The sequence below is a fragment of the Diabrotica virgifera genome, chromosome 1 (assembly GCF_917563875.1).
Source record: "Diabrotica virgifera virgifera chromosome 1, PGI_DIABVI_V3a".
Taxonomy (NCBI): domain Eukaryota; kingdom Metazoa; phylum Arthropoda; class Insecta; order Coleoptera; family Chrysomelidae; genus Diabrotica; species Diabrotica virgifera.
Genome location: NC_065443.1, coordinates 280,660,936 through 280,675,682, shown reverse-complemented (window position 1 = coordinate 280,675,682; position 14,747 = coordinate 280,660,936). Strand labels below are relative to the sequence as shown.

At 33.3% G+C, this 14,747-nt stretch overlaps 2 protein-coding genes across 2 annotated transcripts in view; both read left to right on the top strand.

The window, feature by feature from the left end:
- LOC126879130 (neuropeptide SIFamide receptor-like) overlaps window positions 1-14,747 on the top strand; it is a 493,604-nt gene that overhangs the window by 376,381 nt on the left and 102,476 nt on the right. The window lies entirely within an intron of this gene.
- Window positions 3,134-6,939, top strand: LOC126879131 (uncharacterized). The gene is made up of 2 exons (XM_050642083.1): window positions 3,134-3,485; window positions 5,385-6,939. The coding sequence occupies exons 1-2, from the start codon at window positions 3,166-3,168 to the stop codon at window positions 6,313-6,315; spliced, it is 1,251 nt and encodes a 416-aa protein (XP_050498040.1). The 5' UTR covers window positions 3,134-3,165; the 3' UTR covers window positions 6,316-6,939.

Genomic DNA, 14,747 nt, shown 5'->3' with positions numbered 1-14,747 from the left:
ATTTAATTCCGTTAAAAATTATCTAACAAAGTGACAGATACAAGTGATATGACAGAATGTTATGTCATATACAAGTTATACGTGTTACTTTTAGGATTGTTTTCTAAGTTTCTAGGTCTGACTAGTAAGAGTGGGTTGATACTTATTCGTTCTTTATTTTTTTAATAACTTAATAATCATAATGTGACCCAGGTCGGGTTGAAACATTGTAAACCAAAGTCGATCTACACTCTACATGAGTTAGCGCATGACTAACATATGATAACTATGACTAACATTTGTTTTTCTATTAAAAATCCACTTACTGTTTATCAATATGCTTTAATAACAGCACATCTTGACATTGAACTAAATCCAATGAACTAAATAATATATGTATGATACTCTATTTACATCTCCAGAGGATAAAGAAAAATGAAGACAAATGCTAATAAACTTTTTCTTTCATTTCCCGTCTTCTTGCCCTTTCATTAACATATGTTTATCCTTACATTATCATTATGTTTATCCTTGCATGATATGCACATAATAGTTACATTAGGTACTTACATAATAATTATCTTACGACCGAGAAGAAACTTACAACGGCTAAATAATTAATATTAATTCTTCATCATCAGCCTCTCTCAATCCACTGCTGGACATAGGCCTCCCCTGTTTGTCTCCAATGTGTTCTATCTTGTGCTTTCTGTATCCAGTTTTTTGTTGTCCTTCGTAAGTCGTCTTGCCATCGTATTGGTGGTCTTCCTCTGCTACGTTTATCGGCTCTTGGTCTCCATTCAACTAGTTTAAGAGTCCATCTTCCGTCCTTCATTCTGGCAACGTGTCCAGCCCATTTCCATTTTAAGTTACAGCTTCTTTCAATGACGTCTATGACTTTGGTCTTAGCTCGTAGATCTTCGTTTCTAATCCCGTCTCGCAGAGTGGCCCCTATCATTGATCGCTCCATTCTTCTCTGCGCTACTCTTAATTTTTGTGCGTTTTTCTTTGTGAGCGATAATGTTTCTGCACCATAAGTCATCACCGGTAGCACGCATTGGTCGAAAACTTTTTATATTAATTCTTAGTAGTAGACCAGGGCGCATCTGTAAAAATATTAGTACATTTGGACGTTGAGAGGTGACTCAAATTTTTTTGCAGAAATTGCTTGAAAATAAATCAAATAATAATATTTGAGTTATCTTCCCTCTCAAAAAGGTCCGGAACATTGTTTAAATAATCAAAATGACAAAAAATGAAGAAAAAATTCGATTTTTTTCTTCGTTTTTTGATTACAACTTTAAAAGTATTAATTTCCGAGAAAAGTTGTACTGACATAAAAGTTGCGTAATTAAATTTCCTACAATATAGAATTAGTTAAAAATTTAAAAAATAGTCACCCTTGTTGCAAAATAGCAATAATTGCGAAAAAACCATACAAAAACAAGTATTTGCATTTTACGTTTTTCAACCATTTATGCTAGACTTAGTGCCGGCGCAAATTGAACCTAAGCGAACACAACCTGGCACCGGCGGGACGGGTGACCTGTGTAGTTATTTTTCTAGTGCACCGCATATTGTTCACAACAAAACCCAACCGTTGGCTGTCTCTGCAACGAATAGAGGGACGGGCAAAATCAGTGCGGACGTGTAACGGTTACTTTTGATACCGGGTCTCAGTGGTAGATACTGATTACAAAATACTGATGTATCTGTATCTGATGTGTTTCATAGATTATAACAAGGCCTTTGATAAAGTGCGGCATGATCATTTAATCAGACTCCTGGCAGAAAAGAATTTAGATAAACGAGATATCCGACTAATAGCAAAGCAAATATGTACTATAATCAGAAAGCAGTAGTGAGAGTAGAGAATAATACCACTGAACAAATTGAAATAAAGCGAGGTGTGAGACAAGGGTGTATACTGTCACCAACCCTGTTTAATCTCTATTTCGAAGACGTAATGAATAGAACACTCTCTGAGCAATCCATAGGTATTAAAATAAATGGTGTTAGATTAAACAATCTGAGATTTGCCGACGACACCGTTCTGATCGCAGAAACACTTAAAGAGCTACAGACATTGGTGAATAAGATAGCAGACTGCAGCGAAGAATATGGACTATCTTTGAACATAAAGAAAACTAAATTTATGGTAATATCGAAATCAACACGAAATGTCCAAAATTTATATTTACACAATGAAATTATCGATCGAGTTAGCAAATACAAATATTAAGGCACTTTTACAAATGAAGACAACGATAGCTCAGCAGAAATCAAAATAATAATAGAAAAGGCCAGATCCATATTCACTAAAATGAAAAGAGTGTTCTGTGGAAGAGATTTGAGCCTTGAAATGAAACTTCGCCTGATGAGATGTTACGTACTTTCTATGCTGTTCTACGGAATGGAGTCATGGACGCTGAAAAAGATTGATACCAAAAAATTAGAGGCATTTGAACTGTGAATGTATCGCAGAATCTTGAGAATATAATGGACGGAGAGAGTCACAAACGTCGAGGTCTTGAGAAGAATGAATAAAGAAAAGGAAGTCATATTTACGATCAAAAAACGAAAACTGCAATACTTGGGACACAGTACAAGAGGCGAAAGATATGAAATGCTTCGAATAATTATGCAAGGGAAAATAGCAGGAAAAAGGTCCATAGGAAGAAGACGAAACTCCTGGCTAAGGAATCTACGGGAATGGTATAGCTGTAGCAACAACGAATTGTTTCGGTCAGCAGTTTCGAAAATACGTATAGCCCTGATAATCGCCAACCTACGGAATGAAGATTGCACTTGAAGAAGAAGATGTATCTGATCCTTGTACTGAATTGAGTAGGCAACTTTAAATCCGTATTTACGTACTTGTAACGTTTTAAATACCTAACATCTCCCTAGTACTCGTAGCGGCATGACTTTCGAAAACATCGAATTTGATCATAATAGGGCCCATAAAAAGATATCTTATACTGAATATTTTATTTTTGCACACAATACATATTTAAAATAATATCAGAATTATTTAATAATCCCTCCGCTACTGATAGTAAAATATGTTATAAAATAACTTTAAAATATTTTTATCTGGTGAGTGACACTGATATTTTCATACATCAGCATTACTAAAATGTGATTACTGATATACCGACTCACCACTAGTGGCCAGTTGCTAAAATGACTTCAATAGAGAATCTGTTGTTGAATTTACTGGAATCTGAATCAGAAGATGAAGACCTTATGATTATGTGTAATGTAATTGAAAATGAAAAACGAGGGAAAAAAAGGAAGAGAAATATGTATTTAAAAAGAAGAGAAACCCATGGAGAGTATAAGTTATCTACGGAACTTCCCGACAACGTTTTTAAGGAATCTTTTCGCCTCAATCGAAGCCAGTTCTCTGAGGTTCATGGTATAATCCGGGATGATATAGTAGGGAGAGAATGCAATGCTCAAAAACCTATTGGCAGTGAAGAAAAATTGGCCGTATGCCTCAGGTAAGAATAAATTAACTTATTTGCATATAAAATTTAATTTTAATATTTATTATACAACGCAAATCAATTTACATTTGAGATGTGCCTGCACCATCATCAGGGTGCTGTTGTCTTAAATATTCGGGGTGCGCCTGTCGTAACGTGGATCCACAACATGGTTCGGGAGTTGATGAGTAGGATGTGTTAGGTGAAAACGAATATGCATTATCACTTCTTATTGAACATGTCGACCCACTTTCGCTATCTTCTTCTGCCTTTGACACATCGTCAAACAAATTTCTTCTAATTTGCCTCTGGTATATCTTCGGGAGATTTTTCGTTATTTTGTACATCGACATGAAGAATTAATACAAGGGGTCATTTTGCTGTGATTGTCTTTCTCCTTGGCTTAGTTGAAGTAGCAGGCTTCGCTCTTCGTCCTTTCTTTTGGCTCTTTGCTCGCTATTGTTGATGTATCGTTTGATGGGATCAATGCGGCTGACTGCAGTTTTTCTTTTCTTTTGGGGCTGAACACATTCAATTTCCTCAGCCTCATTTGGCCCTTCATCATTAGGTACTGTAATGTCAGCAGTCTGCTCAGATTGTGTTTCAGTCTGCTCAGATTGTGTTTCAGTCTGTTCAGATTGTGCTTCAGTCTGCTCAGATTGTATTTCTTCAGATTGTTGAACTTCAGGCCACCCTACAGTGGCCCTGTTTTTCATATACGGTTTCAAAAATTCCATTTGCTTCTGGTAGATCCACAGCCTAACTTGTACACTCTTTTGGCCACTTTTGGTTTGTTGCCTTCGTAGAGCTTCGCGATAGGAATCACGTAGTTTCCGCCATTGATCTTTGACCGAGTTAGCTGGAAACAAAATAAAACACAATATTAGAGAAGAAACCAAATTAAAAAATTGATATGTATCAATAAAAAATCACTTGATTTTTATGTGCTATATACAGTATGGTGCAAATGTTTGGAATAAATTCGTTATCTCATAAGCTGACGACTCGAGGAAAGATCCCGAAACAGGTCGATTTTTATGTTTAAAATATGATCATTTGGCATATATGATACGAGTGACGTCATCAATATGGGCGTGATGACGTAATCGATGATTTTTTAAATGAGACTAGGGGTCGCGTAATCTCTCATTTGAAAGGTTATTCAATTCTGTATTCAGTAATATAAGTATTAACATAATTATTTGTACATTGTATCCAAAAATGTTTTAAAATTAAATTAATTTACAAAAAAGAAGAATATATGTAATTTATTCAATTCAAAATACGTTTTACTGCTGTCAGAAAACAGAAAAAAAATGTTTATTTGACAAATAAGCATTGCTTTTGCCTTAAATTATATTTTCAAACTTCCAAGAAGCAGGTGGTTGGCGGGGCTGGTTTGAACATTGAACTAAAGCAAAAGACAATGCTTATTTGTTACATAAACATTTTTTCCTGTTTTCTGTCAATAGTACAGTGTATTTAGAATTAAACAAGTTACTAACATTTTTCTTTTTTGTTTGTCAATTAATTTAATTAAAAATAATCATGTTTTTATTTATATTACTGAATATAGAATCGAATAACCTTTCAAATGAGCTATCACAAGACCCCTAGTCTTATTAAGAAAATCATCGACTACGTCATCACGCCCATATAGATGACGTCACTCATATGATATATATGCCAAAATATCATATTTTAAAAATAAAAATCCTGTTTCGGGATTTGTCCTTAAAGTTGCCGGTTTACGAAATAACGAATTTTTTCCAAACATTTGCACCATACTGTATGTTACGAGGGGAGTTTCAAATATTAACTACTCTGTAATATGTATTTATATTACGGACGTTTAGTTTCAAAAGTACTGAAACTAGTACAAGTACTAAATTACGAGATTTTTTTTTCTTACAGATATTTGTCCATGGGTGACACATTTAAAACTATAGCATTAAGCTATAGGATGGGGGAGAGAACTGTATCAAATATTGTACAACAAGTGTGTGAAGCCATTTGGAGACGTTTGCAACCAATTTACATGCCTCAGCCAACGAAGGAAATTTGGAAGAGCATTGCAGGAGATTATGAAAGGAAGTGGCAGTTTTATAACTGCCTTGGAGCTATTGATGGGAAGCATATTTCCATTCGGAAGCCACTTAAAAGTGGGTCTTCATTTTTTAACTACAAAAAAAATTTTTCAGTAGTTCTATTGGCAACTGTTGACGCTAATTACCGGTTTACAACTGTCGACGTCGGTTCCATGGGAAGATTTAGTGATGGAAACATTTTTGCCAACTCTCCGTTAGGAAAGTTGCTGTCCAGTGGGTCAATGGATTTACCTGAACCAAAAAGTTTACCAGGACAAGACACCCTAACGCCTTACGTATTTATTGGTGACGAAGCGTTTCCGTTAATGCCTCATTTGATGCGGCCATATCCTAAAGTCAGAGTCACCAATAATTATGAAAATAAAGTTTTTAATTATAGACTATCTCGAGGGCGACAAACCGTAGAATGTGCGTTTGGTATACTGGCGGCTAGATTTCGTGTGTACAAGAGACCGTTTGAGTGTAAATTGGAAACCATTGATAAAGTAGTGCTAGCTACCATTGTGCTTCATAATTATTTGAGAACTCAGACTATTTCCAGTGCTAATTTGCAGGGGGAAGACAGTGAAATCACTGTAGCGACACTTGACAACAATCAACTTGCTTCCTTACCAAGGAACCGGAGCAGATGTTGTAACGAAGCATTTTTCATCAGACAGACGTTTACCGATTGTTTCAATTCTGCTAATGGGTCAGTTGATTGGCAACGTAGAGCGGTTGAGAGAGGACAATTTTGAATATTACTAAAATAATTTCATTTATTTATATCTATTTTGTAAAGTAGTAGCAACTATCTAAGCGAACCATTAATATTCATTTCAGCGGGGTGCTATTGTTAGAGGTGTGGAATTCCATAAACAATAGATCTATGTCTTTTATGAAATGATCCCTTGTTTATGCAATTTCACACCTCTAACAGTATCACCCCGCTGAGCTGAATATTAATGAGCCTCTTAGATACCTGGTAGGTACGGGTATACGTTTCACTTACAAATTATTAATTTTATACCTTCAATGTGTTTAAAATATTAGTAATATCTTTAATTATGATTTTAACTGTGTAATAAATTACTACCACACCAACAACGCATTACATATTTGCATTTTTCTATAGTCAAAACCAGTTTACTGTAATAAGTCGCACCTTTGGAGAAACACTGACGTAATTGCAAATTTTTCACAAAAATTTATTTAATCAACACTACGATATTCCTAATATTCGTTTTTGTCTAAAGGAACAAAAAAACAAAGAATTATAACTATTCTCCATTTCGCTAGATCAAGTGTACCTGTGTATATCAAAGAATGTCAGATTGTCAGTTGTGCGTGACACAACATTAGTATGCAATGGTAAAATTATGGAATTTTTCGAGGAACAATGAAATAGTTATTTTCTAATTTTTTGAGAAACAATACAATGAGATATTTGCTAATTTCCTTCCCTTTCAGACGCGGGTTTGAGGTGTTGTTTTGAGAATAATTCTAATCCTAAAATCCTAATAACTAGGACTGTGGACAATAGATTTCTACTTCCTCTTGTAATTTGCGTCTCATTTTTGGCTTTAAGTACCTTTTAAAACTTTAAATGCCTACGTTTTCTCAACAATTAACAAATTTGCTTTTATGTACCTCAGTGTCCACAAAGGTGCCAACTTTGCTAAAAACTAATTATTTTATCAGCCGATGCCGATACTATTATTATAAACAACACTGATTGTGATTGGATTGTCGTTGCAAAAACTGCTTACCTATTACATATATTTATATCTCGTCTACATATTTTGTTTTTAAGCATGAACAAGCCCGGTATGATGACACATTTTATTTAAGGGTAATGCGATATTCACAGATATGCATAACGGTTTTTAATACTGAATCATTTTTAATGATAATGTTGTGTAGATTTAAGAAATGAATGATATTTACAAAATTTTTATACCTATAGAAAAGGGATTACGCCATCATTTGTGACATTGTATTTCTAGGCCTGGATCCCGCGTACCAACAAAAAGTTGATTAATAGCAAGCTGAAAATTTGTTAATAGCTTAACGGTGTCTCGTCAGACAAACTTTGATGTACGGGAACACTGAAACTGAAACAGGAGAAGTTTTAATTGTGTAACAGGTTAAAAATTTGGAACGTCATACTACGAAAACGTCCCATGTATTTTGTCGGACAGAACTTCCAGTTGATTTGTTACCCTTTCATTAAACTCTCATGCAAAATTCAGACTGGTATTTATCACCAACTGGGCATTTTAATAAATCCGACAAGAGAACATGTCAAATGATCGGAATTATGACAGGTGATAAATAGCAGTCTAATTTTAGCATGAGAGTTTAATGAAAGGGTAAGAAATCAATTGGAAGTTCTGTCCGATAAAATACATGGGAAGTTTTTGTAGTCTGACGTTCCAAATCTTTAACCTGTTCCACAATTAAAACTACCCCTGTTCCAGTGTTCCCATACATTAAAGTTTGTCCGACTAGACATCGTTACGCTATTAACATATTTTCAGCTTGCTATTAATCAACTTTTTTTTTACGCGGGATCCGGGCCTATTCGTTTTAAGTAACCTTTTTTTTCTAATAATGTATTCTTGTAAAGGCATATCTGTTATCTCCGTTTATTTTGTCTACGAGTAGGTACCTACTAAAGTTATTAGAATTTTAATGACAAAGCGGTGTTGGGTTTTGATTATATTGTACTAATACTTATTTATCACAGTAAATTGTACTTACCATTCGTATGAAGTTCATTTCCGATTTTCTCCCATACTTCGTCTTTAAGTTTCGTCCTCATATAATCCTTATTACTGGTATCATATACACAGGGATAATTCCGAACGAGTTCTATTAGCTTCTCTACGTCCATCTCGAAACCAAAACCACATCAAAAGAATTGAGTCACGCGTCCCACGACACCAGAAAACTGTGTTTCGATGACAAACGTTTGCATGTGTAGACCTGGCACTGTATTCACTGATATAGGATGCGCAGAACTCTCTACGCACCTCGCCGGTGCCAGCTTGTGTTCGCTTAGGTTCAATTTGCGCCGGCACTTAGGACCTTCATATTTCACCCAGAAAGATATTGTGATACACTGTAAATTTCATTAAGATTGGTTCAATAAATTTTGCAAAATAAATTTTGCAATCCAGCTTTCGCAAGAAATATTCATTTTTTCAAAATGTTACAGGACTGAAAATAAAGCAGATAGCAAGTTAAAATGATTAATGATTGATACATTTTAATTTTTATTATATTTCGATATAAATAAATAAATTTGTTTATTGCAGAATAAAACACATACTCTATCCTTTGAAATAACACTTTTATTAGCAAAAACTTTCTTTGTTCATATATTTTAACTTAGAGAATAGAAGTTTATTATTTTTAAACATATGCAATTGTTTAAACAATATTTCACAAATAATAATAAAATTAGTTTGATTTTTGTGGAATTAAAATATTAAAATACAACACAATATAGAGTAAGAAAATAATATATTAGATAAAGATTGGAAGAAATTTTGGTGGAAATCAACTTGTGTGAATCGAACACCGCTGTCCTGCGAGTAGCACCAAAAATTCATGTTTATTTAAAAAATTTCCTAACGCCGTGGTAATTAATCGATTTTAATTTTGCACATTGCAAACGAAAGGTACAGTACACTTCTATAAGCAAAAAAAATTCAACTTGCTATCTGCTTTATTTTCAGTCCTGTAACATTTTGAAAAAATGAATTTTTTTGCGAAAGCTGGATTACAAAATTTATTTTGCAAAATCTATTGAACCGATCTTAATGAAATTTACAAGTGTTGTTTTACTGTATCATAAAGTTTTTCTGAGTGAAATATGACGGTCCTAAATGTAGCAAAAAATGGTTGATAGACGTAAAATGCGAATACTTGTTTTTGTATGGTTTTTTCGCAATTATTGTTATTTTGCAACAAGGGTGAATATTTTTTAAATTCTTGACCAATTCTATATTATAGGAAATTTAATTACGCAACTTTTATGTTAGTACAACTTTTCTCGGAAATGAACACTTTTAAAGTTATAATTAAAAAACCAAGAAAAATATCTAATTTTTCCTTCATTTTTTGTCATTTTGATTATTTAAACAATTTCCGGACCTTTTTGAGAGGGAGGATAACTCAAATATTATTATTTGATTTATTTTCAAGAAATTTCTGCAAAAAAATTTGAGTCACCTCTCAAAGTCCATGTCAAAACAGATGCGTCCTGGACTATAGGTACTAAATAATAGTTCTCTTTTCATAATTGATGGATTCGACCGTTACTTGATGGAAGTTCATTTTATCTCACAATAAAACACTGAAAAACGTTTGTTTTCTATACTTCCACAACATTTATTACAACTATGTTATTACTACAGCTGTTTCGGCAAAGTGCCTTTCTCAAGTGATAAATTTTACAATGTGTTTGCCTTTTTAAGTCTTTAACTGAAGAGGTTGAGGAGTTGTTTGTCTCAAGTTGGTCATTCAGAATTATATCTGTATTTTTCAATTTATTAATTTCCATTGATTCTAAAAGTTCAGTTCTCTTTTCAGTTTCTTCGCCAAATTGATCACTTTATTTATATGTCACAACAAAGTTTTATACCTATTTCTTTGATAGACAGAACGCAAGACGAGAAGGAAAAAAACTGAAATATGGCAAAATATTTGGACTAGAGGATTTTAATCTAAATAAATACAATCAAAACCTAAGGTAGTACCTACGTCCAAAGAGAGCGGAAGAGACAAAAAAACAGTAGATATTAGATTCCCTTAAGAGAAACTGACAAATATGTCTCTGCTGGTAACTCCAGGTGTAAAGACGACTCTTTGGTAGTTTGAAAATTGGGTTTTTGAAGTTATACCTACTTCTTTAGGCACGAGGGTGAATTTTTATTTTGCTGGGCGCATGCACACACCGACAGTATGTTGTTAGTTGTTAAATCATCCAAGTTATGTATGTATCAGCGCAACTAAGGTTTGAATATAATATATTAGTGTTTTTAGTAAATATATTTATTATGATTTTTGTGTCTTTGGATTTGTCTTCCTTGGGCGTAAGATAATAAGTATTTTAAACATTTTTATATTTAATACTTCACTTGATCTATTTGTCACCGTCGTTTGTAATTACGTCCCAGAAGCCTTAAAAACAAAACCCTGATGGGTTATTGGTAGAGCATTCGACTACATAACGCGAAGGTCCCGGGTTCAAATCCTGACATGGACGATTGTTATCTTTTTTTTTAATTTTTGGTGTTTTTTAATAAAAAAAGAATGTGTGTGTACTTTGTACGCACGTAAGAAGTTATACTTCTATTACATATTATGTGATTTTAACGAAATTGATATAATGTACTTTAAACAGTTTATTTATATTTTATTTAAATATTAAACTAATTTTAATCGATGGGCACCAAAAGGACGGCGGAAGAGAGGAAGACCTAGGAAAAGCTGGATAGAAGGAATCCATAGGGAAATCGGAGAAAGAGGCTTGAACGAAGACATGTGCTACGATCGAGAGCAATGGCGATTGGGAATCGGAAGACGTCGTAGAACGTTATAAACCGATTATATATATATATATATATATATATATATATATATATATATATATATATATATATATATATATATATATATATATATATATATATATATAAACTAATTTTAATACTTACTACTTTCCAAAAATTTGTATTAAGACAGTACCAAAAATTTTAAAAAATAAAAGAATAAAACGCAAACAAACACATTGAAAAATGCCACAAAGAAAAAATTATTTCTGAACGATAATAATTGTTGGCAAAAATTTTAAATACGCATTTTCTGAAAAAAATTATATAATAAATATACTTACAATCATAAAATGCATAAAAAAATAAAAAAATAAAAATTTGCATCGGGATTCGAACCCGCGAATTTGGGGACGCTTTGATTCGTAATCGAAGCCTAGACTCACTCATCCAATTATTCATTATTTGTCATGTGGAAAAATAGGGTAACTGACCGTTTTACTGTTTGACAGTTATTCTGAATTTAAATCAAATTATGTAGTTTGATTTTTGTGGAAGAAAATATTAAAATATAACAAAACAGTAAGAAAACAATATATTAGATGAAGATTGGTAGAACTTTTGTTGGTAATCAAATTAAGCATGTAAATCAAAGCATTACATACCTACTAGATAAATAAATCTACGCCAAAAAATCATAATTTAAAAATAAAAATCGGACCTAATTTCGGATTTCTCTCTAAAATCCCCATTCTTGAGAAAATAAATTTATTCCAACTAATCCAAATGTATAATTACAATATGATTATAATAAAAACTACTTACCAAATTAGAATGAGTCATTGTCCAAAATAGTCCAAAAGTCCAAAAGTCCAAAAATATATATGAAAACTATTTAAAAAGGCAGTGTATAACTATTAACTAACTTTTGTTTGTTGTTTCTTTTCACACAAATTTCAAAACGCAACAACCATAAATAATCAAACCACAGCTTTGCCACAGCCGACATTTGAATAATTTTTGACATGTCATTTGAACATCCAATCAGAACAAAGTTATAATGCGCATGCGCCGGGATCGTAGGTTTTAACATATAAAAATTCACCCTCATATCGCCCGTAAACAAGTATAACTTCAAAAATTTTTGAAAGTGGTAATATTAGTTTATTAATTAAATAAACTCTTAAGTATATTTATTTCGTTGAAATCATATAATAGAAGTATTACTTCTTACGTGCGTACAAAGTACACATACATTCTTTTTTTTTATTACTAGTTACTTTTCTACGCAAAAAAATCCAACATATCTTCCTTTTTTCTTTTGTTTCATATTACCAAACCATATTTTGTATCTTCCTGCACTACATCGCCAATCTTCTCATTAAAATCTCTCATGACAATATTGAGCTCGTATTTCTTTGCAGATGCTAATACTATTTATAAATTATAATTTTTAAATTTCTTCTTCATAGTTATATGTAGATGCATATGCTTGTAGTACGTTAACATTTACTATCAATCTATTGTTGTTTGTAATTACAGTATTTGGATTCTATCTGAGAATATGAGAATGTGACGAAGATTTGTGTTTTACAGATTTATGTGTTTCTTTCATTACAATTATTGCTACGCCATTGTTGTTTTGAACTGTCTTCTTTTGAATAGTATATATATAGACCGTTGTATTTATCAGCCATTTCCATTCATGTTTCTTGGGAAAGTTAGGCTCTAGGTTGCCTTCATAGCGAATATAAAGAAGAAAATACAATGACCCGTCTGCACTCGGAACCTGATAGCCATTCGCGGTCTGAAAGATTATACCCTATTCCACGAACATACGCCTGTTTTGGATTACTTCGACAACGAATATTTTACTGTGCAAAATAAGAGGAACGAAAGTAAATTGCAAATTACATTGTTGTTTATTGGAATAATTATTACCGTCATTTACTTTCGTACTTCTTATGTTGCACAGTAAAATATTCGTTGTCGAAGTAATCCAAAACAGACGTATGTTCGTGGAATGGCCCATAGAGACGTTTCACTCAATATAAGTTAAAAAAGAGTAAAATAAGCAGTCCCTTATGATTTGGCAGGCGCGTTTCATAATCGGATGAGTATTGATACACTTTGTGTTCTCGCTAATATCTTGGGTAGACTAAATATAGACTATGAATCGTCCAGCATGCCATGGCATGGAGCATAATGTGACCTATAATAAAAAAATCTAGATGAATATAATAATAGTAGGGGAGGAAAGTATGCTAAATGTACAGTCACTCGAGCGCTTTGGGGACCTATTGGGTTGTGAAGAGTAGGTTCTAAAACCAAAAAAAGTTAAGTAAAGTTTTCCATTTTAGTGGCGACTTTCCATTTTTAATTTAATTTTCCATTTCCAACAATCGTCTGTTTTTCGATTATAGCGCCATCTATCCATAATTCGAAAAAATGTTTCTAATAAAAGTTACTTATTTTTACGTAGGGAATCCGAATCTGCAATAAAAAATGGGGGCTTCTATTTAAAATTTTAAAGTAACCCCCCACTCCATATCCGTGGGGGGTCGTGTTTGGTGCCATTCGATAGATTTTTCAAACATATTGAATAAGTGTATTTTTCACTTTTCCGATCTGATGTTCATTTCGCGAAATATCGCGGGATTCGTATTTAAAATTTTAAATTTACCCCGCTCCCCTCTCCGTGGACAGTCGTGTTTGGTATCATTCGGTAGATTTTTGACAAATATTGAGCACGTAGTTTTTAGTTTGTAGAGCTATCGTTCATTTCGCAAAATATTCGCTTTTTTCTTGTGAAACTTTGTGACTCACCCATTTCCTTTTTTGAAATATACACTGTTTTGCATGTACTTAACTTACCGTATCTTAATCTGGCGATTGCGAGTTTTTCTAAGGATAGATTTTTTTTCGGCCCCCCCTTAACGAACTCCCCTGTGTTTAGAGCCAATATATGGTAGAGGTACATCTACAGGGTACGAGGGTTCTCCCCATATGATAATCTGACGCCCTCGAGTTACTACAAAAATCCCCTCTTGGGCTCCCCTACCAAAACAAGTTAGACGCAAGAATATGTTTTGAAATAACTTAAATTTGAGCTAAACGTTATATGGTTTTTGAGTAAGGTATACATTGTGGTAGGGGAACCCAAGCGGGGATTTTTGCAGTTACTTGAGCAAGTCAGATTATCATATGGGGAGAAACCTGGTGCCCTTCAGATGTACCTCTACCATATATTGGCTCTTAAAACAGGGGAGTTTTATTCGAAACATTTTTCAAATTCTGGATAGATGGCGCTATAATCGGAAAAAACGATTGTTGGAAATGGAAAATTAAATTAAAAAATGGCAAGCGCCCACTAAAATGGAAAACTTTACTTAACTTTTTTTAGTTTTAGGACCTACTCTTCACAACCCAATATGTCCCCAAAGCGCTTGAGTGACTGCACATTTAGCATACTTCGCTTCCCTACTATATACGAAAATAGATTAAAAATTCAGTGACTGATCTATTTTTTTAAAGACTCTTCGAACGACCATTGTAGAATCATTGCAATTTGCAATAATACTTTTCCAGCTTGTGACAAATAGCAATTCAGCATGCTCTTGACGTGAGAA

Excerpts from the sequence above, each read along its gene's own strand:
- LOC126879131 (XM_050642083.1), top strand. The coding sequence starts at position 3,166 with ATGACTTCAATAGAGAATCTGTTGTTGAATTTACTGGAATCTGAATCA. Across the intron at positions 3,486-5,384 it reads AAATTGGCCGTATGCCTCAG|ATATTTGTCCATGGGTGACA; the intron begins GTAAGAATAAAT and ends TTTTTCTTACAG.